General features: G+C 41.1%; 2 protein-coding genes across 3 annotated transcripts; both read right to left on the reverse strand.

Moving 5' to 3' along the window:
• Nucleotides 1–9,707: 9,707 nt before the first annotated feature.
• LOC148897405 (transmembrane protein 168-like) lies at nucleotides 9,708–15,068 on the reverse strand. The gene is made up of 4 exons (XM_088996842.1): nucleotides 13,796–15,068; nucleotides 13,579–13,721; nucleotides 10,455–10,729; nucleotides 9,708–10,365 (listed from the first exon to the last, which is right to left on the reverse strand). Exons 1-4 carry the CDS (start codon nucleotides 14,933–14,935, stop codon nucleotides 9,842–9,844), a joined length of 2,082 nt encoding a protein of 693 aa, XP_088852968.1. The 5' UTR covers nucleotides 14,936–15,068; the 3' UTR covers nucleotides 9,708–9,841.
• Nucleotides 15,069–16,327: 1,259 nt separating this feature from the next.
• On the reverse strand, nucleotides 16,328–23,568 carry samtor (S-adenosylmethionine sensor upstream of mTORC1). 2 transcript variants are annotated; one of them, XM_088996306.1, is made up of 6 exons: nucleotides 23,151–23,568; nucleotides 21,545–21,686; nucleotides 21,301–21,432; nucleotides 20,736–20,850; nucleotides 20,266–20,594; nucleotides 16,328–20,156 (listed from the first exon to the last, which is right to left on the reverse strand). In XM_088996306.1, exons 1-6 carry the CDS (start codon nucleotides 23,308–23,310, stop codon nucleotides 19,814–19,816), a joined length of 1,221 nt encoding a protein of 406 aa, XP_088852432.1. In that variant the 5' UTR covers nucleotides 23,311–23,568; the 3' UTR covers nucleotides 16,328–19,813. The 2 variants fall into 2 exon arrangements, with proteins under 2 accessions (XP_088852432.1, XP_088852433.1); XM_088996307.1 differs by having other exon boundaries at nucleotides 19,867–20,594; nucleotides 23,151–23,563.
• Nucleotides 23,569–23,660: the final 92 nt, after the last annotated feature.

A 23,660-nucleotide genomic window follows, 5' to 3' on the forward strand; every position in this document is an offset into this window, starting at 1 on the left:
GAAAAAAAGACTGAAAAATGTCGTGGTTGTTGTTTTTTTTTTTCTCCCCCGATGTTGGCTTGTTTCAGTTTTGGAAAGTCCTTGCTAAGCTAATGGAAGTGTAAATGCTTCATGATTATATTTGGTGGGGGGTCTTTTGGAACCATTGTGCTGAGGTATTGCTTGTTGGGTTAGCGAGCATATTGGGCGGTGACGTCGTTTTGGCTTCACAAGTGCTCAACTTGGATCACAAACGTGTCCTGTTACTTGAATTCATTTTTCATGTCTGCTTCGTTCAAAAATCCAAAAAAAAAGAAGCTCAGAGAGCTTTCATTGCTGAAGCCATAAAACAAATTATTTCAAGCAGCGACTCGTTGCACCTTATTTAACTGCATTTTATTTTGATTTTTCTTGAGCGTTTACATTCCATATCAATGAGTCTTATGCTGTTTATTTTCAGTCATGACAAAATTTGCAATACTCTTTTACTATTAAAAAAAAACATCGAAATGCTGTCTGGAGGGTTGTCATTTAACGACCATGTATAGTAAGGCGTTTTTGACCTGAAAAAAAAAGAACCATGTATAGTAAGGCATTTTTAGCCGAAAAAAAAACGACCATGTATAGTAAGGCGTTTTTCGCCGAAAAAAAACGACCATGTATAGTAAGGCGTTTTTAGCCGAAAAGAAAAACGACCATGTATAGTAAGGCATTTTTAGCCGAAAAAAACGACCATGTATAGTAAGGCGTTTTTAGCCGAAAAGAAAAACGACCATGTATAGTAAGGCATTTTTAGCCGAAAAAACACGCCCATGTATAGTAAGGCGTTTTCAGCCGAAAAAAAAACACCATGTATAGTATGGCGTTTTTAGCCGAAAAAACGACCATGTATAGTAAGGCGTTTTCAGCCGAAAAAAAACGACCATGTATAGTAAGGCGTTTTTGAGCCTAAAAAAACGACCATGTTTAGTAAGACGTTTTTAGCCAAAAAAACGACCATGTATAGTAAGGCGTTTTTAGCCGAAAAGAAAAACGACCATGTATAGAAAGGCGTTTTTAGCCGAAAAGAAAAACGATCATGTATAGAAAGGAGTTTTTAGCCGAAAAGAAAAACAAACATGTATAGTAAGGCGTTTTTAGCCATAAAAAAGACCATGTATAGTAAGGCGTTTTTGAGCCGAAAAAAAAGACCATGTATAGTAAGGCGTTTTTAGCCGAAAAAAAACGACCATGTATAGTAAGGCGTTTTTAGCCGAAAAAAAACGACCATGTATAGTAAGGCGTTTTTAGCCGAAAAGAAAAACGACCATGTATAGTAAGACGTTTTTGAGCCGAAAAAAACGACCATGTATATATAGTAAGGCGTTTTTGAGCCGAAAAAAACGCCTTACTATACATGGTCGTTTTTTTCGGCTCAAAAACGCCTTACTATACATGGTCGTTTTTTTCGACGAAAAACGCCTTACTATACATGGTCGTTTTTTTCGGCTCAAAAACGCCTTACTATACATGGTCGTTTTTTTCGACGAAAAACGCCTTACTAAACATGGTCGTTTTTTTCGGCTCAAAAACGCCTTACTATACATGGTCGTTTTTTTCGGCTCAAAAACGCCTTACTAAACATGGTCGTTTTTTTCGGCTCAAAAACACCTTACTATACATGGTCGTTTTTTTCGACGAAAAACGCCTTACTAAACATGGTCGTTTTTTTCGGCTCAAAAACGCCTTACTATACATGGTCGTTTTTTTCGGCGAAAAACGCCTTACTATACATGGTGGTTTTTTTCGGCTCAAAAACGCCTTACTATACATGGTCGTTTTTTTTCGGCTAAAAACGCCTTACTATACATGGTCGTTTTTTTCGGCTCAAAAACGCCTTACTAAACATGGTCGTTTTTTTCGGCTCAAAAACACCTTACTAAACATGGTCGTTTTTTTCGGCGAAAAATGCCTTACTATACATGGTCGTTTTTTCGGGCTTAAAACGCCTTACTATACATGGTCGTTTTTTTCGACGAAAAACGCCTTACTAAACATGGTCGTTTTTTTCGGCTCAAAAACGCCTTACTATACATGGTCGTTTTTTTCGGCGAAAAATGCCTTACTATACATGGTCGTTTTTTTCGGCTCAAAAACGCCTTACTATACATGGTCGTTTTTTTGGGCTTAAAAACACCTTACTATACATGGTCGTTTTTTTCGGCTCAAAAACACCTTACTATACATGGTCGTTTTTTTCGGCTCAAAAACGCCTTACTATACATGGTCGTTTTTTTCGACGAAAAACGCCTTACTAAACATGGTCGTTTTTTTCGGCTCAAAAACACCTTACTATACATGGTCGTTTTTTTTCGGCTCAAAAACGCCTTACTATACATGGTCGTTTTTTTCGACGAAAAACGCCTTACTAAACATGGTCGTTTTTTTCGGCGAAAAATGCCTTACTATACATGGTGGTTTTTTTCGGGCTTAAAACGCCTTACTATACATGGTCGTTTTTTTCGGCTCAAAAACGCCTTACTATACATGGTCGTTTTTTTTGGCTAAAAACGCCTTACTAAACATGGTCGGTTTTTTCGGCTCAAAAACGCCTTACTATACATGGTGGTTTTTTTCGGCGAAAAACGCCTTACTATACATGGTGGTTTTTTTCGGCGAAAAACGCCTTACTATACATGGTGGTTTTTTCGGCTCAAAAACGCCTTACTATACATGGTCGTTTTTTTCGGCTCAAAAACGCCTTACTATACATGGTCGTTTTTTTCGACGAAAAACGCCTTACTAAACATGGTCGTTTTTTTCGGCTCAAAAACACCTTACTAAACATGGTCGTTTTTTTCGGCTCAAAAACACCTTACTATACATGGTCGTTTTTTTCGGCTCAAAAACGCCTTACTATACATGGTCGTTTTTTTCGACGAAAAACGCCTTACTAAACATGGTCGTTTTTTTCGGCGAAAAATGCCTTACTATACATGGTGGTTTTTTTCGGGCTTAAAACGCCTTACTATACATGGTCGTTTTTTTCGGCTCAAAAACACCTTACTATACATGGTCGTTTTTTTCGGCTCAAAAACGCCTTACTATACATGGTCGTTTTTTTCGACGAAAAACGCCTTACTAAACATGGTCGTTTTTTTCGGCTCAAAAACACCTTACTAAACATGGTCGTTTTTTTCGGGCTTAAAACGCCTTACTATACATGGTCGTTTTTTTCGACGAAAAACGCCTTACTAAACATGGTCGTTTTTTTCGGCTCAAAAACACCTTACTATACATGGTCGTTTTTTTCGGCTCAAAAACACCTTACTATACATGGTCGTTTTTTCGGGCTTAAAACGGCTTACTATACATGGTCGTTTTTTTCGGCTCAAAAACGCCTTACTATACATGGTCGTTTTTTTCGGCTCAAAAACGCCTTACTATACATGGTCGTTTTTTTCGGCGAAAAATGCCTTACTATACATGGTGGTTTTTTTCGGGCTTAAAACGCCTTACTATACATGGTCGTTTTTTTCGGCTCAAAAACACCTTACTATACATGGTCGTTTTTTTTTCGACGAAAAACGCCTTACTAAACATGGTGGTTTTTTTCGACGAAAAACGCCTTACTAAACATGGTCGTTTTTTTCGGCTCAAAAACACCTTACTAAACATGGTCGTTTTTTTCGGGCTTATAACGCCTTACTATACATGGTCGTTTTTTTCGACGAAAAACGCCTTACTAAACATGGTCGTTTTTTTCGGCTCAAAAACACCTTACTATACATGGTCGTTTTTTTCGGCTCAAAAACACCTTACTATACATGGTCGTTTTTTCGGGCTTAAAACGCCTTACTATACATGGTCGTTTTTTTCGGCTCAAAAACGCCTTACTATACATGGTCGTTTTTTTCGGCTCAAAAATGCCTTACTATACATGGTCGTTTTTTTCGGCTCAAAAACGCCTTACTATACATGGTCGTTTTTTTCGGCTCAAAAACGCCTTACTATACATGGTCGTTTTTTTCGACGAAAAACGCCTTACTATACATGGTCGTTTTTTTCGGCTCAAAAACGCCTTACTATACATGGTCGTTTTTTTCGACGAAAAACGCCTTACTAAACATGGTCGTTTTTTTCGGCGAAAAATGCCTTACTATACATGGTGGTTTTTTTCGGGCTTAAAACGCCTTACTATACATGGTCGTTTTTTCAGCTCAAAAACGCCTTACTATACATGGTCGTTTTTTTTTCGACGAAAAACGCCTTACTAAACATGGTCGTTTTTTTCGGCTCAAAAACGCCTTACTATACATGGTCGTTTTTTTTCGGCTCAAAAACACCTTACTATACATGGTCGTTTTTTCGGGCTTAAAACGCCTTACTATACATGGTCGTTTTTTTCGGCTCAAAAACACCTTACTATACATGGTCGTTTTTTTCGGCGAAAAACACCTTACTAAACATGGTCGTTATTTTCGGCGAAAAACGCCTTACTGTACATGGTCGTTTTTTTCGGCTCAAAAACGCCTTACTATACATGGTCGTTTTTTTCGGCGAAAAACGCCTTACTATACATGGTCGTTTTTTTTGGCTAAAAACGCCTTACTAAACATGGTGGTTTTTTTCGGCGAAAAACGCCTTACTATACATGGTGGTTTTTTTCGGCGAAAAACGCCTTACTATACATGGTGGTTTTTTCGGCTCAAAAACGCCTTACTATACATGGTCGTTTTTTTCGGCTCAAAAACGCCTTACTATACATGGTCGTTTTTTTCGGCTCAAAAACGCCTTACTATACATGGTCGTTTTTTTCGACGAAAAACGCCTTACTATACATGGTCGTTTTTTTCGGCTCAAAAACGCCTTACTATACATGGTCGTTTTTTTCGGCGAAAAATGCCTTACTATACATGGTGGTTTTTTTCGGGCTTAAAACGCCTTACTATACATGGTCGTTTTTTTCGACGAAAAACGCCTTACTAAACATGGTCGTTTTTTTCGGCTCAAAAACGCCTTACTATACATGGTGGTTTTTTTCGGCGAAAAACGCCTTACTATACATGGTGGTTTTTTTCGGCGAAAAACGCCTTACTATACATGGTGGTTTTTTCGGCTCAAAAACGCCTTACTATACATGGTCGTTTTTTTCGGCTCAAAAACGCCTTACTATACATGGTCGTTTTTTTCGGCTCAAAAACGCCTTACTATACATGGTCGTTTTTTTCGACGAAAAACGCCTTACTATACATGGTCGTTTTTTTCGGCTCAAAAACGCCTTACTATACATGGTCGTTTTTTTCGACGAAAAACGCCTTACTAAACATGGTCGTTTTTTTCGGCTCAAAAACGCCTTACTATACATGGTCGTTTTTTTCGGCTCAAAAACGCCTTACTATACATGGTCGTTTTTTTCGACGAAAAACGCCTTACTATACATGGTCGTTTTTTTCGGCTCAAAAACGCCTTACTATACATGGTCGTTTTTTTCGACGAAAAACGCCTTACTAAACATGGTCGTTTTTTTCGGCTCAAAAACGCCTTACTATACATGGTCGTTTTTTCGGGATTAAAACGCCTTACTATACATGGTCGTTTTTTTCGGCTCAAAAACACCTTACTATACATGGTCGTTTTTTTCGGCGAAAAACACCTTACTAAACATGGTCGTTATTTTCGGCGAAAAACGCCTTACTATACATGGTCGTTTTTTTCGGCTCAAAAACGCCTTACTATACATGGTCGTTTTTTTCGACGAAAAACGCCTTACTATACATGGTCGTTTTTTTCGGCTCAAAAACGCCTTACTATACATGGTCGTTTTTTTCGACGAAAAACGGCTTACTAAACATGGTCGTTTTTTTTCGGCGAAAAATGCCTTACTATACATGGTGGTTTTTTTCGGGCTTAAAACGCCTTACTATACATGGTCGCTTTTTCAGCTCAAAAACGCCTTACTATACATGGTCGTTTTTTTTCGACGAAAAACGCCTTACTAAACATGGTCGTTTTTTTCGGCTCAAAAACGCCTTACTATACATGGTGGTTTTTTTCGGCTCAAAAACACCTTACTATACATGGTCGTTTTTTCGGGCTTAAAACGCCTTACTATACATGGTCGTTTTTTTCGGCTCAAAAACACCTTACTATACATGGTCGTTTTTTTCGGCGAAAAACGCCTTACTATACATGGTCGTTTTTTTCGGCTCAAAAACACCTTACTATACATGGTCGTTTTTTCGGGATTAAAACGCCTTACTATACATGGTCGTTTTTTTCGGCTCAAAAACGCCTTACTATACATGGTCGTTTTTTTCGACGAAAAACGCCTTACTATACATGGTCGTTTTTTTCGGCTCAAAAACGCCTTACTATACATGGTCGTTTTTTTCGACGAAAAACGGCTTACTAAACATGGTCGTTTTTTTTCGGCGAAAAATGCCTTACTATACATGGTGGTTTTTTTCGGGCTTAAAACGCCTTACTATACAAGGTCGCTTTTTCAGCTCAAAAACGCCTTACTATACATGGTCGTTTTTTTTCGACGAAAAACGCCTTACTAAACATGGTCGTTTTTTTCGGCTCAAAAACGCCTTACTATACATGGTGGTTTTTTTTTTTTCAAAAACACCTTACTATACATGGTCGTTTTTTTTTTCGGGCTTAAAAACGCCTTACTATACATGGTCGTTTTTTTCGGCTCAAAAACACCTTACTATACATGGTCGTTTTTTTTTTTTGCGAAAAACGCCTTACTATACATGGTCGTTTTTTTTTCGGCTCAAAAACACCTTACTATACATGGTCGTTTTTTTTGGGATTAAAAACGCCTTACTATACATGGTCGTTTTTTTCGGCTCAAAAACACCTTACTATACATGGTCGTTTTTTTCGGCGAAAAACACCTTACTAAACATGGTCGTTATTTTCGGCGAAAAACGACCATGTATAGTAAGGCGTTTTTGAGCTGAAAAAACGACCATGTATAGTAAGGCGTTTTAAGCCCGAAAAAAACCACCATGTATAGTAAGGCATTTTTCACCTTACTAAACACGACGAAAAACGCCTTACTAAACATGGTCGTTTTTTTCGGCTCAAAAACGCCTTACTATACATGGTCGTTTTTTTCGGCTCAAAAACGCCTTACTAAACATGGTCGTTTTTTTCTACGAAAAACGCCTTACTAAACATGGTCGTTTTTTTCGGCTCAAAAACGCCTTACTATACATGGTCGTTTTTTTCGGCTCAAAAACGCCTTACTAAACATGGTCGTTTTTTTCAGCGAAAAACGCCTTCCTATACATGGTCGTTTTTTTTTTTTGCTAAAAACGCCTTACTATACATGGTCGTTTTTTTTTCGGCTCAAAAACGCCTTACTATACATGGTCGTTTTTTTTGGCTAAAAACGCCTTACTATACATGGTCGTTTTTTGCGGCGAAAAACGCCTTACTAAACATGGTCGTTTTTTTTCGGCGAAAAACGCCTTACTATACATGGTCGTTTTTTTTCGGCTAAAAACGCCTTACTATACATGGTGTTTTTTTTCGGGCTAAAAACGCCTTACTATACATGGTCATTTTTTGGACGAAAAACGCCTTACTATATATACATGGTCGTTTTGTCAGGCCTTTTTAGCCCGAAAAAACCACCATGCATAGTAAGGCGTTTTTGGGTCGTAAAAAATGATCATGTATAGTAAGCCGTTTTTAGCCCGAAAAAAAAAACGACCCTGTATAAAAGAGAGGAAAAAGCCTTGAAGCACTCACATATTTCCAAGCTATTTTAAAATGTTTATTTGCAAAGTTATTGTAAAAATATTGGGACAGGTGACTAATAGCAAAAACAATAAACACGTTTCCGCGTGAAAAGTCTGTCTGGTTTCAATTTCACTTTGGCGGATGTGAAATTCTTCGCACGAAGATCACCCAATCGGGCGTTTGCATAGACAAGTGAGAACATCGAATCTCAAAAATCTTCCAAAAAACAAAAGAAATGGCTTGAAAATGGCTGCCTGAGGTTTTGGCGCTGTCGAATAAAAGCACTTTGGTGTCATCGCAGTAAAAACAACAAAAACAAAAAGGCACTCTGAAAATTTGCATTTTACAAAAGCGATCAAAACAACAGTGTCATTCATGTATTAAACCAGCAAACCCGACATCTGCTTGAGTATTTGGAATTGATGAGTATTTATGAGTAGTACAGTGATACATTGGCTTACGAACTTAATTGGTTCCCAGACAGACTGTAAGGCGAAAAGTGTGTCTCCCAAAAATTAATTTCCCATCGCAAACCATTAAAATGAGAATAATCCGTTCCCAGGTACCCATAAAAAATAATTTTCTACTTTCTAATTTTCTTAAAACTACACAAAATATACCTTATTTTATGTATAATAAATGTGCTATGGTATTATAATTAAATAAATAAAATGCATTAAGTGTACAGATTGCTTGTGCAGGTTATTTGTGGATTAAAGTTCAAGCGTTTCATGATGGTGGTTGGTGACATTTGACTCAACACCGTGAATGAAAAAACGAAACAAAAAACGTAAAAAAAACAAGTGCAAACTAGTATCAACGCTACCACTCACAAAATTCTATTCCTCATATTCCTCTTTTTTTTTTAAACAAAAAGTGCTTGACCTCATTCAGGTCTTAATTTTGGAGCCTCTCACAGTTGACATGGCAGCAGCTGTACAGTGTACCTCGAGTTATATCAGGTTACCATGAATGAACTGAAATGAAGGTACAGGTAATATCCGACTTACGGCCGAGTTCCGTTCCGACCAAACGGTCGTAAGTCAAAATCCATTCAAAATGTTAAATAGAGACTCGGAGGCTAAACGGCTCGCAAACTCAGGTGCAATCACACGGTCGATTGCTGCGCGAGAGTGAGATGCTGGCTGGCTGGCCAAAATTGTACTACGCGTTGCCAGGCGTAGAATAAATAATTTAAAAATAGGGTCTAGAGGTTGTGGTCGTAAGTACGGGTGGTCGTAAGTCGAACTGGTCGTAAGTCGGATGTTACCTGTATCTGCACGCAGTATCAGTATACGTACTGATACTGCGTACAGATCTGGATACTTTCAGAGATAAAAAAAACGATATCGGTGATATCAAAACATACCGATACATCATGATATTAATAAAGCTAATCAATGACAATAATAATCACCAATGGGGTCGACAATCAATATTGTTTCATTTAAATCAATCATGTACAAAATTAAATTGTGACGTGACCACAAAAAAAAATCATTTAGACTGCAGCACAGTGATATTTTAGGGGTAGGACCAAAAAGGCCGTCGATGAGGAAGAAGAAAAGTGACAAAATGGCTGCCGATGAGGAAGAAGTGACAAAATGGCGGCGGATGAGGAAGAAGAAAAGTGACAAAATGGCCGCCGATGAGGAAGAAGAAAAGTAACAAAAAGGCCGCCGATGAGGAAGAAAAGTGACAAAATGGTGGCGGATGAGGAAGAAGAAAAGTGACAAAATGGCGGCGGATGAGAAAGAAGAAAAGTGACTAAATGGCCGCCGATGAAGAAGAAGAAAAGTAACAAAAAGGCCGCCGATGAGGAAGAAGAAAAGTGACAAAATGGCCGCCGATGAGGAAGAAGAAAAGTAACAAAAAGGCCGCCGATGAGGAAGAAGAAAAGTGACAAAATGGCCGCCGATGAGGAAGAAGAAAAGTGACAAAATGGCCGCCGATGAGGAAAAAGTGACAAAATGGCCGCCGATGAGGAAGAAGAAAAGTGACAAAATGGCCGCTGATGAGGAAGAAGAAAAGTGACAAAATGGCGGCGGATGAGAAAGAAGAAAAGTGACAAAACGGCCGCCGATGAGGAAGAAGAAAAGTGACAAAATGTCGGCGGGGCACCTTAAGCTCGCACCAGTTTGAAGCCCTGCCCGGTGTCCAGAACGGCGGGCGGGAACCAGTTGAGTTTGAGCCTCTTGAGGCAGCGCAGGAAGGCGCCGCAAGGCCACAGCAGGCTCAACCCGCCGCACCACAGCGCCAAGCGGACCAGCGGGTAGGCCACGCGGGGGAAGTACGCCCTCCAGTGGTCGCTGAGGTCGGCGGCGGTGGGCATGTGCGGCGCGTAGTCGCCCCAGCGGCGCGACACGCCGTAAACGGCCGGCGGCGCCCCGTCGCGGCGCCCCCACGGCAGCCCGCCGTCGCAGTTGTACGCCACCCAGTGCGATAGGAAATGGCCGCGCTGGCGGTCGGCGGGACGCGACGGGGCGGCGCCCTGCACGGCCACGTGGACGCCCTCCGCCCGTCGCGCCGCCTTGGCCGTGGCCGCCGAGTGGTCGCAGTCCAGCACCAGAATCAGGCGGGAGCGGAAGGCGCCGTTTTTCTCGCGCCACCAGTCCAACAGCTGATCCAGAGCCAGCGTGTCCCCCCCTGGCGAGGGAAAAAAAAGCACAACGGGGCGCGCTTGACTCGGAGTGACCTTTGACCTCGAGACAGCGCGCCGACGGGAGGTGACCGACCTGCCAGGGCCCAGTCGCCGTTGCGATGCGCGTGGCCGCTGTAGAAAAGCACGTAGGTGTCGTGGCGGGGGCCGTCGTCCGTGCGGAGCTCCATGAAGGCCTTGAGCTTGGCCCGCAGGGCCTGCAGCGTGACGCCGCCGGTGGAGTAGTCGCAGCCGAACACGTCGATGACGTGCTGGGCCAGGAAGCGCTGGATGTCGCTCAACATGGCCGTCGAGCGCGCGTGAAGCTGTTGCACCTGCTCGGGGGGCAGCAGGACCGGATGCCCGTCGGGACTGCAAAACGGGGGAAGGCATTGGGTGTGGGGAAAATGGAGGTGTGGGGGCGTGGCATACGCTAATTGGTTATTGTCGCCATTTTAGATTTTTTTTTTCAATTGAAAATCGCCATTTTATACTTTTGCTTTCTGAAAATTGCCATTTTATAGACAGGTAACATCCGACTTACGACCGAGTTCCGTTTCCACCCAATGGTCGTCATTATTATTATTATTTGACGGTATCACGTCGGCTGTTAATATCAGTCACCGATTTTTAAGGCAACAAAATCCACCAATCAGACATTGAGGAAGGCTTTTGGGCATTTTTCTCTTTTGGCAATTGGTGAAATGGAACATTTGAAATGTCAAAAGATTTCGAGGTACAGGTAACATGCGACTTACGACAGAGTTCCGTTTCGACCGAACGGTTGTAAGTTGAAATGGTCATAAGTCGAAATGGTCGTAAGTCAAAATCCATTCAAAATGTTGAATAAAGACTCGCAGGCAAATGACTCGCAAACTCTGGTGCCATCACACGGTCGATTGCTGTGCGAGTGTGTGACATGCTGGCTGGCCAAAATTGTCATACACGTTGCCGGCCTGCTAGCATGTTGCGGTGCCAAGCGTTGAATTAAAATTTAAAAAATAGGGTCTGGGGGTCGTGGTCGTAAGTACGGGTGGTCATAAGTCAAGCTGATCGTAAGTCGGATGTTACCTGTATATATATTTTTAAATTGCAAATGGGCATCTTGGAAAATTATTTTTTTTTAATATCACCATTTTAGAATTTTTTTTAAATTCAAAATCGCCATTTTAGAAACATTTTTGAAAATTACCATTTTAGACATTTTTTTTTCAAAATTGCCCTTTTAGAATTTTATTTTTGAAAATTGACTTTCTAAGAAACATTTTTCTGAATTACCATTTTATATTTTTTTACAAATTGAACATCACCATTTTATATTAGTTTTAATTGCAAATTGCCATTTTAGAATTTTATTTTTAAAAAATTGCCTTTTTAGAATTTTTTTTTCAAAATCATTTTTTAATTGAAAATCGGCATTTTAGAAAATTATTTTTTATCATCATTTTAGAATGTTTCTTTTTTATTTAAAATCGGCATTTTAGAAAAAAACTTTTTGAAAATACAGTAAAGTCTGGTTATATCGATATCGGATATATCGATAGTCCCGGTTATATCGATACTATTTCTATGCACGCACGGAGAAAATTACATGCAAACAGGGTCGGATATATCGATAGTCCCGGTTATATCGATATTTTTTCGGACTCCCTTGAATATCGATATAACGAGACTTTACTGTAACAATTTTTGATTTTTTTATTAAAATTTCCATTTGAAAATTTTATTTTTGAAAATTGCTTTTAGAAAACATATGTTAAATCACCATTTATATTTTTTTTTATTGAAAGTCATCAATTTTTTTTAAATAGCCGTTTTACATATTTTTTATTGAAAATCTGCATTTTATAAGAAACTGTTTGAAAATCACCTTTTTAGAATTTAAAAAAAATGCAAAATAGCCATTTTAGATTATTTTTAATCACCAATTTAGAATGTTTTTTTTTTATTTAAAATCGCTATTTTTGAAAAAAAAACTTTTATATTTTTTGATTGAATTTTAAAATTTTATTTTTGAAAATCACCATTTTAGATTTTTTTTGAAAATCACCATTTGACATATTTATTTTTGAAAATCGGCATTTTATAAAAATCTTTGAAAATCACCTTTTTAGCTTTTTTAAAAATGTAAAATAGCCATTTGACAAAAGAATTCTTAATCGAAAATCGGCTTTTTAGAATTTTTATTAATCACCACTTAATGTTTTAGAAAAAAAACTTTTTGAAAATCACAATTTTAGATTTTTTTAATTGAAAATTGCCATTTTAGAATTTTATTTTAGAAAATTGCCTTTTGAGATTTTATTTGTTGAAAATATCCATTTTATATTTTTTTAATTGAAAATCACCATTTTACATATTTTTTTTATTGAAAATTAGCATTCTAGAAAAACAATTTTAAAATCGCCATTTTAGATGTTTTTTTTGAAAATCGCTATTTTAATTTTTTTTCATTGAAAATCGCCATTTAATTTTTTATTTTTTTTTAAATCACCATTATATATATATTTTTTGAAAATCGCTTTTTTAGATTTTATTTGTTGAAAATATCCATTTTATATTTTTTTTTATTGAAAATCACCATTTTAGATTTTTTGGGGAAAATCACCATTTTACATATTTTTTATTGAAAATTAGCATTCTAGAAAAACAATTTTAAAATCGCCATTTTAGATTTTTTTTATCAGAATTGTAGATTTTGTAAAAATAGAAAATCGCCATTTTAGAAAATTATTTTTTTAATCGCCATTTTAGAATATTTATTTTGAAAATCGCCATTTTAATTTTTTTTTCATTGAAAATCGCCATATTAAAAAATATGTTTTTTTTTAATCACCATTTTATATATATTTTTTTGAAAATCGCCTTTGTAGATTTTATTTGTTGAAAATATCCATTTTATATTTTTTTAATTGAAAATCACCATTTTAGATTTTTTGGGGAAAATCACCATTTTACATATTTTTTATTGAAAATTAGCATTCTAGAAAAACAATTTTAAAATCACCATTTTAGAAAATTATTTTTCTAATCGCCATTTTAGAATGTTTATTTTGAAAATCGCTTTTTAATATTTTTTTTTCATTGAAAATCGCCATTTTAAAAAAAATTGTTTTTTTAAATCACCATTCCATAATATTTTTTTGGGGTGAAAATCGCCATTTTCATTTAAAAATAAAAATAATTGGACACTGCAATATTGTCTCCACCACGAAAAGTACCTGCAGTAGTTGGTAGGGACGACCACGGCGTAGCCCACGCACGTCCCCCCCAGGCTGCTTCCCAGCTCGTGGAACAGACCGTGAAAAAGCGATTCCAGGGGAAGAACCAGCAAGAAGGTGCTCAAGAAAATGCTGCTGGACGCCTGGATGGAACAAACCGTGAACAACTTCAAACGACTGGTTGGAATCACATGCGCCACTGGAGAAAGCTCCTTACCTGCCAGGACAAAGCGGCGAGGGCGACGGTGGACGCCAGCGTGAACCGCAGCAGGCGCTCGGAGATGACGCAAAAGTGTCTCATGCCCTTGGAGGCCATGATCTTCTCCAGGCGGGCGGCGCCGCCGCCACCCTGGTTCAGGCAAACCCTTTGGCAGTCGCCCAGCTTGCTGTGAAAGCCCCACAGGCTGATGAAGAACACCAAATGGCAGACGGCCCAGAAGACGGCGCCGGCGGCCAACGCCGGGACGCTCAGATACCAGCGGTCCGAGCCGGCCAGCGCCCGCGCCGACAGAACCGCGAAGGCCACCTCCAGGAGAAGAAGAGGGAGCAGGGTGAGGCGCCGCCACGAGCCGCCTCGGGAAAGGAAAGGTTGCCAGCGCTCGGTGACGGAGAGGCCGCTGAAGTAGACGTCCAGCAGCGGCTCGCACACCAGCAGGCCGAAGAAACAACCCAGGGCGTACGGGTTGCTTCGGACTTGAAGGCTTTGGAGGAAAAAGTCGGATGAGACGGCGACGAAGATCGCCAGGTTGATCAACGCCAGCAGCGCTTTCATCCTGAGGGCCAAGGTGACGGCGCAGAGGGCGCCGGCCAGCGCCGTCACGCTCAAGGCTTCGGGGAGGAGCAGCGCCGCGCCGGCGGCGGCGAAACCCGTCAGCTGAAGCCGTTCGGCCGAGGTGACGAAGGCGGCCCGGTGTCTGGCGTAACCCAACATCCTCTCCAGAAGCGCCCACAGCGTCCTCAAGGACACGCTGGACAACAGCAGACCGTCGGCGACCCGCTCCTTCATGTTGCCCTCCAGTTCGGGGCTGTTGACGAAGCACAGGAGACCCAGCAGGAAGCCGAACCAAAGGTACAAGAGGCTGAGGCCGAGCCGCTGCGAGCCCACGTAGCAGTACAAGCCGCCGGCCAGCGCCAGGACCAGCAAAGCCAAAATGACGACCGCCAGCAAGGTGGACTCCGACATCTCCTCCCAGCGGACGAAGAGGCCCAGGCACAGCGCCACCAACAGGTTGAGGCCGGACATGTAGCCCAGGCAGCGGACCGACGAATACAAGCTCCCTTCCCCGTGAGCGCCTTCCAGTTGGGTCATTGCCGCCCGTAAGCAGCGGCTTACGCAGTACCGTAGAAAATGAGCCATTCCTAGCCGCGACGGACCGCCGAAAACAGACGTTTGGAGACGGCGTCACTTCTACATTGGGGACGTCGACGTCGCGGTACAACCGAGGGTTAGCTTCGTGGCTAACTTGGCCAAAGTGGCTAGCCCGGTTCAAGTTAGCATCTTCAACTCGGCGCGTAACAACGACGGCGTCCAAGTTAACAAATTGACATTCTTCGTCCCGCTGTGGATATCCGCCCAGGTATTGGATTTCAAGACTTTTAAAGAGAGCGAGACGTGCTGCCGTTTCGCGAAGAACATTTCAGTTCGGGAACTTTTGAAGCGTCGAAAGTTTTTCAAATCGCCATGATTGACGACTGAGCGTCGGCTATGGCGGCCGAGAGGCACCAAAAAGGTCTCGGGAGAAGCGGAAAATCACCCGACTATGACATGTCAAAAATGAAGACTGTAATAAAGCTCAAAGTATGGAAAATAACCCAAAATAATGTCTTCGTTTACTATATGACATGTGTGGTTTAAAAAAACACATTAAAGCGGCGTTTTATTTTGATGTTGAATGGCAAGGTAAATCGAACGAATAGCTTGCTTGAGGTAATGAATGGCTGTATTACAAACAAGTCAGTTCCTCGTCGACATTTAGGCATAAATTGGCGTGAAGACTGAATTAACCAAGAAGCTAGTTTAAACTTCATCAACAGAGTTGGGCGAAAATGCACTCATTCTTAAGAAAACGCCACCATTTAAAAATAGATACAGTATTCGACATTTTCTCGTAAAGGGAATCACGGCTCTTTTTAGAGAGCTGTTTCCTTTGGCTCCGTTGACTAAATAATTTGGCTCTTTCGGCTCCCAAATGGCTCTTCAGTTTTTAGTATTTTTTTTTGTTGTTGCTTAAATTAATTTACTACAAAAGCAATGTAAAATGATGTGCGAAACGAATTATAAATGCTAAAAATATACAATATATCTGTGTAAGCTCTCAGTTGTGCTCCATCAATGAAAAGGTTTCTTCAGCAGTCATCTGTTTTACAAAGTAGTACAGATGACGGCTGAAGAAACGTTTTCATCGATATACAATATATCATTTTTACATTTTATGTGGCTGTATTTATATTCCTGTGTTTGTGTGTCTTCTACCACGGATTTTGACCAATCACTGCGGCTTTAACCGAATGGGGGGCTTCTATAAGCGGCACCGTCTAAAGAGCCGGCTTCAGTCGTTTTACTTCAAAAGCCGTCGCAAAGAGCCGGTTCGTTCGCGAACGACATATCACAATGTAACTTTCACCTCAGATTCGACACGAAACTGTTGAATGTTGATAAAATATCTGGAAGAATTGGGGGATCTTCATCAATATAATTTATTTAAAATGTGTATAGTGGGGTTTTTTTTAGCAATGGTGCAGTGGTACTTTTGAACTTAAGCACATTATTAAACTGATATCACCTGATTTTTTTTAATCGCCGTTTTAGCTAGTTAGCATATTTCACGATCGAGTACACCACAATAAAACACGGGACACCTTCCTCTGACATTCATTTATAAAAGACACAACCATACAAGGAGCACACATTGTTCTGAACTGTTTAAAATGTTTGTTGATGGTATACAACCATGCAATTGTGTCTTGAGGGAAACACTGGAAGACTAATGCGCCTCTCCATCACAATCCCACTGACGGCAAGTGACGCTCTATTGAAACAAAAGCGATATGAATATGAATAATACGACATGAATCACCTTTTTTTGTTGAACCGTGACATGTGTTTGGGAAGGGAAAGGGATGGAGGGGGTCTCTAAAAGGCACCTCCGGACGTGCCGCTTTCTCATCTTGCTGGTCATCATCATAAGAAAATAGGTCAATTTGCAACGCCCTTTGGGGGGTCAGTGAGATAAAGTGCCAGTATGCCGTCCTTCACACGTACAAACCCAACAAAGCAGCATCTATTGCTTTGATTAAGAAAATAAAAATCACCTTTAGGCTTGTTTCTACGGAAGAGCATTCGGGCCAAGTTGAAATATATATTTTTTTAAATGTGGTATTATCCTGAGAAAAAAAGTCGCAAATGTGTGAGTTTCAACCTCGCAAATTTGCTAGATTTAAAATCACAAAATTGCTCGATTAAAAGTGACAAATTTGCTAGATTTAAAGTCACAAATATGCTCGATTCAAACTCACAAATTTGCTAGACTTAAAATCACAAATTTGCTAGATTTAAACTCGCAAATTTGTGCGAGTTTGAATCTAGCAAATTTGCAAGTTTGAATCGAGCAAATTTGCGAGTTTGAATCGAGCAAATTTGCGGGTTTGAATCTAACAAATATGTGAATTTAAATCAAGCAAATTTGTGACTTTAAATCTAGCAAATTTGCAAGTTTGAATCGAGCAAATTTGTGACTTTAAATCTGGCAAATTTGCGAGTTTGAATCTAACAAATTGGTTAATTTAAATCGAGCAAATTTGCGAGTTTGAATCAAGCAAATTTGTGACTTTAAATCTAGCAAATTTGAGAGTTTGAATCTTGCAAATTTGTGACTTCAAATCGAGCAACTTTGCGAGTTTGAATCTCGCAAATTTGTGACTATAAATCTAGCAAATTTGTGACTTCAAATCTATCAAATTTGCGAGTTTGAATCAAGCAAATCTGTGACTTAAAATCTCACAAATTTACGAGTTTGAGTTTAGCAAATTTATGACTTTTTTCTCAGATCTAAAAAAACCCCAACATATTTCAACCTGGCCCTAATGTTCTTCCGTATGTTTCAGAGGTTCAACTAGTGCAAACATCTTCAGTGATGGTGAATTTTCAGTCTTCAGTACAGTACATCCAATGTTTTTTTTTTTTTTTTACGCGATGGGGTGGGCAACCTTTTGATCACTCATTTGTTTTTGTTTTGAAATCATGTTGCTGGGTGGATGAAACACTCTCAGGTCGCGATTTACAGACCGGTATGCGCCAAATGGAAAGTTACTCTTTCTACCAATTGTATCGTTTCATCGCTTAAAAACAACTATTAGACAAGTAAAAAAAAAAACCATTACGATCTTTTAACTCATTCACTGCCAAACATTCAATGCAGCGTAAGAAACCTGAGACCACAGGTGTCAAAGTCAAGGCCCGGGGGCCAAATCTGGCCCTCTACACCATTGTGTTCGGCCCGCGAAAGCAAATAAAGCATGTCAAGTTCCATGATGCTTGCTCAAGTCCCAACCCAAATTTCAAATTGTTCCACGTAAACCACAGTAACAGTCATTATTTATGACTTCAAATTTGAAAACTATTCTCAATTTGTTGTGTGCTCTATATGTAATATGAGGAGTGGATGAAACCTTCTGATGGCTTCTCCAAATTCATAATGGCCCCAGAGAGGAAACTACAATGTGGACCGTGGCAAAAAATTACGTCGAGGGAAAAAAAAAAGGTTAATTCCTAATTGATATGGGTCTGGAATTACATGGGCTTGAAATGAGGGCGGCTGTCCGAAATACAATGCAATATTTAAAAAAAAAAAAACATTGCCAGAGGCCATGTCCAGCGCTTTATCGGCACCAGAAAAACCAAAACGAATTCGGGTTATGGTGCTCGAGGTCATATTTGAATTCCCAAATAAATTTGTTGATAATAAAAATAATAATACATTGTATTTTTAAGCGCCTTTCAACACTCTCAAGGTCACTTTACAGTCCCATGATGAAGTTTTTTTTTGTGGGTGAGCAGCGGCAGCCACACGCGCGAGCGTTCACTCAACCCGGAATAACTCAAATAGATAGAAGGCTAGCTAGCTAGCTAATAGGCATCTAATAAATAGTTAACGAGCTAGCTAATTAATAGTTAGCTAGCCAGCTAGATAAGTAATAGATAGCTCGCAAGATAGACAGCTAGCTAGCTAGTTAGCTAATAGACAGCAAATAGATAGCTAGCTCGCCAGCTGATAATTAAATCAACAAATACCGTTGATGGCAGTGAATGAGTTAAGCATTAGTACCTTGTGATACACTACGTCACAAATCGTAGAATACTCCAGTTAGATGATCGAAAATGCTACAAATACCACATTGTTGTTGTTAAGATGCATAAATTGTTTTAAATAATGCAACATTTTACAACATCAAACGTCTAAAAACATTTTTTTTGGGAAGCGAGCCCACTTGTTCAGTCTTTCCGATGCAATCATCAACCCTCACGCCGCTCAAGTTATTTGTTGTTTTTTTGTTGGTTTTTTTTTTTGGGGGGGGGGTCTCGTTAGCACACACACACACACACGCTATTCGTTAGCATGCTGACACCAGCGGGCCATGATGATATGGCGGATGTTAACAAGCAGGAAGTGTTGATATATTGGGGGGGTGGGGCTCACTTTCCAACTCTTAGAAAAAGTCTTTTTATCAAAATATACGTCGAGCGAGAGAAAAATAGTCATAATAATAATAATAATAATAATAATAATACATTTGATTTATAAGCGCCATTCAAAACTCTCAAGGTCACTTCACAGTCACAGGATATGTTTTTCGGTGGGTGAGCAGCGGCAGCCATACGTGCCAGCGTTCACTCAACCCGGAAGTAACTCACATAGATAGAAAGCTAGCTAGCTAATAGATAGCTAATAATAATAATACATTGTATTTAGAAGCGCCTTTCAAAACTCTCAAGATCACTTTACAGTCACAGGATATGTTTTTCGGTGGGTGAGCAGCGGCAGCCATACGTGCCAGCGTTCACTCAACCCGGAAGTAACCGAAATAGATAGAAAGCTAGCTAGCTAATAGATAGCTAATATTAATAATAATGATAATGATAATAATAAAAATAATACATTGTATTTATAAGCGCCTTTCAAAACTCTCAAGAACATAGCTAATAGATAACTAGCTAGATAGCTAGCCAGTTAGATAGCTATATCGCTAATAGATAGCAATTAGCTCGGGTGTAAACGTCTCTCTTTCGCACTGTGCAAGTCGTCTGGAGGAGGGGGGGGGGTGATGGGGTATGCAGCAGGTTTACGTTTGGCGGCGCAGAGAAGGGGGTCAAGGGGGTCAGTTCCGGTTTAGGTCTGGAGCAAGATGGGGTCCTCCAGCTCCTGGAAGCCGGGCAGCGAGCCGTTTTGGCTCTCCCCCGAATCCGAGTCGGGCAGCTCGGCGTCGGGCAGCTCGGCGAAGGCCCAAGCCAGCTGGTCGTCCTCAAAGTCGGATCGGGCCTGCGCCTCGCCGCCTTGGTCCTCGTCGGCCGGGTGGAAGTCCTGAGGGATGTAGAGCATCTCGGGGTAGTTGCGCGACACCAGGTCGCTGGTGGTGGCCAACGACACCTTGCGGAAGGCCATGAGGTGCATGTGGGAGTACTTGACGTACTTGTAGCGCTTGAAGCCCAGCGACTCCACCGCCACGCGCCAGCTGCGCATCATCAGGGCGCGGCGGCTCTGGTGCGAGGAGTCGGGCGTGACGATGAGCAGCAGGCCGTGAAGCTCCAGCAGCTCGTGGGCTTTCTTGCAGCAGATCCAACGCTGGTAAGGCGACGGGAAGTAGGAGAGGAGAAGGGAGAAGACCACCGCGTGGAAGAGGTGACCCGGCAGGGCGTCGATGGGGTTGTGCAGGTGGCGCAGGAAAGCCTCCACCGCCTCGCCCGTCAGCTGGAGGGGCCGCTGGAGTTGAAGGTTGAGGAAATCGCACTTGTACACGCTCTGGGAGAGGGAGAGGCACATAGATTTTCATTTTCGGACGCGTCGCTTCGTCGGAGGGGAAAACAAGTGGAACAACGCTTCAGTTGACAAACAAATAAATACAATAAAAATAAAAATACAAATACACCGCCATCTTCTCACCTCGACCGCAGGCACAATGTCGATGCCGACGGTGAGGAACTCGTCAAACTTCTTGAAAGGGTTAAAGCAGCTTCCCACATCCAGGAGGCGGATTTTCCCCATGCGATTACCTGGACTGCAACACAGAATCAGAATAATAATAATAACAACAACAACAATAATAATAACAACAACAACATGGAAAAAAAGGGAAATGCTGCCCCTTTCTGGAAAAGTAAAAACATTGCCAGAGGCCATGACCAGCGCTTGATCGGCATCCAAGCATTAAAAAAATCAAAACGCAAACAAATTTGGGAATGGTGCTCTGTCTTATTTTCAATCCTCGAATCAATTCATACCGACCTGGGAACGGATTATGGTCATTTTAATGGTTTCCTATGGGAAATTATTTTTTGGGATACACACTTTTCGCCTTACACACTCTGTCTGGAAACCAATTAAGTTCGTTACCGAAGGTATCACCGTACTTGAGTTTTTCAGTGACTACCCAAGAACCCATGCCACAGAAAACACCAATAGTAATGAAAAAAACGCACCCCTGTGACAAAGTTCAAACTTCTCTTACATTTGAATGGAAGAAGATGGCCGCCCACTACTCGCCGACGCTTCAGCCGGACCGGCGGAGAAAGAGGCACTTTTCTCATCCTTCTCCAACATTCTTTTCATGCCGCCGTCGCAGAAATACTCCTGGCAAACGCTGCACAAATGGCCGGGTGACATCCATGGATTATTCCACGTGAACAAAAGTTCTGTGGGCCAAGTGAAGTGACCTGCGGTGCTCCCAAATCGGTCTCAAGAGGAAATCTTACCTGTGGCACCAATCGATGCGACCCTCCTTTTCGCAGTTGACGGCCCAATGATTGTCGGCGAGGTTCTTCATGGCGACGGCGTATTCGCTCAACGTTTGCTCATCTTCGCAATGCTCGCGCCAGATCTTGTCAAAGTCGCCCACTGTGGGATCAGCGACGGGTTAGCATCAGAAAACAAGATCGGTGGCGAGGGATTCACGATGCTAAATTCGGGATCGTTTTCAAAGTCGGAAGCTGGCTATAGGAATGAACGGGAAATTTTGAGGAAGTGACGGAACTGACAGAACTTGAGAAAATTCCAAGATGGCTCTTATGGATTCATCATATACCAGATACAGTGATACCTCATCTTACGAGCGTTTTAGCTCACGAACGTTTCGCTCTACGAACATTAAATTCACGAGCATATAATCTTGGCATACAAACTAGTTTTCGGCGGACGAACCAAACCACACAGCGCCACACGGGACTAGTTTTCCACACCCACTTTCTTTGAGTGCACTCAGTGCAGATGTGGTTTGTTATCGAGACCAAAAAAGACCCAACCACAGGCTAGTGTTAAACCGATGAGGACACAAAAGAAAATTACGGTCGAGCAGAAGAAGATCATCGAGAAAAAAAAACCAACGTGGTGTGCGTTTGTGTAACTTAGCGTCCCAGTCCCATTATGCTAAGTTGACCATTGCTACGTGTGGCTAAGGGTGTTTCTGTGTTGTCTAAGCAACTGCCTCAGGCAATAGAAGAGGTTGATTAACTTCGGTTGATTTTGGATTGACGAAAAGCAGCTAGCAGGGGACATTGTGAGTGAAGGTATTATCGCCGAGAAAGCACGGCAACTTCACTCGGATATCATCAAGGAGAAGCCTGGAAGTTTGTCATCATCCATTGACAACTACCACCACAAAGGTAAATAAAACGACTTTATTGTATAGTACATTTTATTTCTTTCATTACAATACAATAGCACATTTATTATACATAAAATATGGTATATTTGGTGTAGTTTTAAGGTTTATTTCATAGAAATGTTTTTTTTTATGGGGAACTGCGAACGGATTATTCTCATTTTAATGGTTTCTTATGGTAAATACATGTTCGGCATGCAAACTTTTCACCTTCCACACACTTTCTGGGAACCAATTAAGTTCGTAGGCTGAGGTATGACTGTATTTCTCATTTCTTCGACGGGTATCTGCCCAGTTTAACTTCTGAGCTAATGTTTAGTCAAGCGATTAACATTTCGTTGAGTTACGTGAATGCCCCTGTCAACACTTTTCCTTGGCGGACGCATTTTTTTTAACTGATTCATGCATGAACGAGGAGGCCCACTGACTGGACTCGATGTAACCTGTTGCGGTCTTGACGGTCTTTCTTTCGGCGTCAAGTTACGCTTCAACACAAACGTTACCCTGTTGTGCGTTTATTTTTTTTTCGTTAGTGCTTTTTCGGCGGCCTCCATCGGTGCACGGGAGCCCACCGTAGTCGAACAGCCAACGCATTACACGCAAAAAAAAACATTGAAGTTATAGGAATTAATAAAATAATGCGTCGTTTTGGGAAGCTAACGTTCGTTTGGTTCGCCAAAAGCAGACGAGGAGGGCCTCACCTTCTCGGTATTTCCTACGGAGTTTTCTGTGGACGTTTTTCACCACCCCCGACAGCTTTTCTTGTTCATTTTGAACCGGGGACGCATCCGGAATGGGCAAGTAGAACAGAGCGCCATGTCTTTCTGTGTCCCCATCGTCAACGTCGTCACGGAGGTCCATCGCAACCGGTCGAGTGAGCTCGGCCGCTGGTGGCTTCTTCCTCTTCCTCTCCAACCCCCCCAGCCTCAATACAGCTGCTTTCCACCGGCGAGCCGGGTGTCACACGTGCCAAGAACAAGCAAGCCAATTGGCTGGTTGAGGGTCACATGCGCTGAGCAGTGACAGCGGGACGTCCAATCACAAGCCAGGAATCCATTGCTTCTCTAACGCTGCATTCAAGATACCTTGTAAAATCAAACATTTCAAACATTTCTCCCTTATCCGGTATAATTTACAAACAAAAATAAGCAGCTGTGTTCTACTAAACGTTATATAACGCTTTAAAAAGACACAAACAACCATAAATCTTA

This window comes from Hippocampus bargibanti, linkage group LG05 (genome assembly GCF_051943395.1).
Source record: "Hippocampus bargibanti isolate YZ-2025 linkage group LG05, ASM5194339v1, whole genome shotgun sequence".
Taxonomy (NCBI): Eukaryota; Metazoa; Chordata; class Actinopteri; order Syngnathiformes; family Syngnathidae; genus Hippocampus; species Hippocampus bargibanti.

Excerpts from the sequence above, each read along its gene's own strand:
- samtor (XM_088996306.1), bottom strand. The coding sequence starts at position 23,310 with ATGGACCTCCGTGACGACGTTGACGATGGGGACACAGAAAGACATGGC. Across the intron at positions 20,851-21,300 it reads CCATCTTCTTCCATTCAAAT|TCCAGGTAATCGCATGGGGA; the intron begins GTAAGAGAAGTT and ends TCTGTGTTGCAG. Across the intron at positions 20,157-20,265 it reads CTGGGCTTCAAGCGCTACAA|GACTTCCACCCGGCCGACGA; the intron begins GTACGTCAAGTA and ends TACATCCCTCAG.
- LOC148897405 (XM_088996842.1), bottom strand. The coding sequence starts at position 14,935 with ATGGCTCATTTTCTACGGTACTGCGTAAGCCGCTGCTTACGGGCGGCA. Across the intron at positions 10,730-13,578 it reads GTCCCTACCAACTACTGCAG|TCCCGACGGGCATCCGGTCC; the intron begins GTACTTTTCGTG and ends CCCGTTTTGCAG. Across the intron at positions 10,366-10,454 it reads CGGCGACTGGGCCCTGGCAG|GGGGGGACACGCTGGCTCTG; the intron begins GTCGGTCACCTC and ends TTCCCTCGCCAG.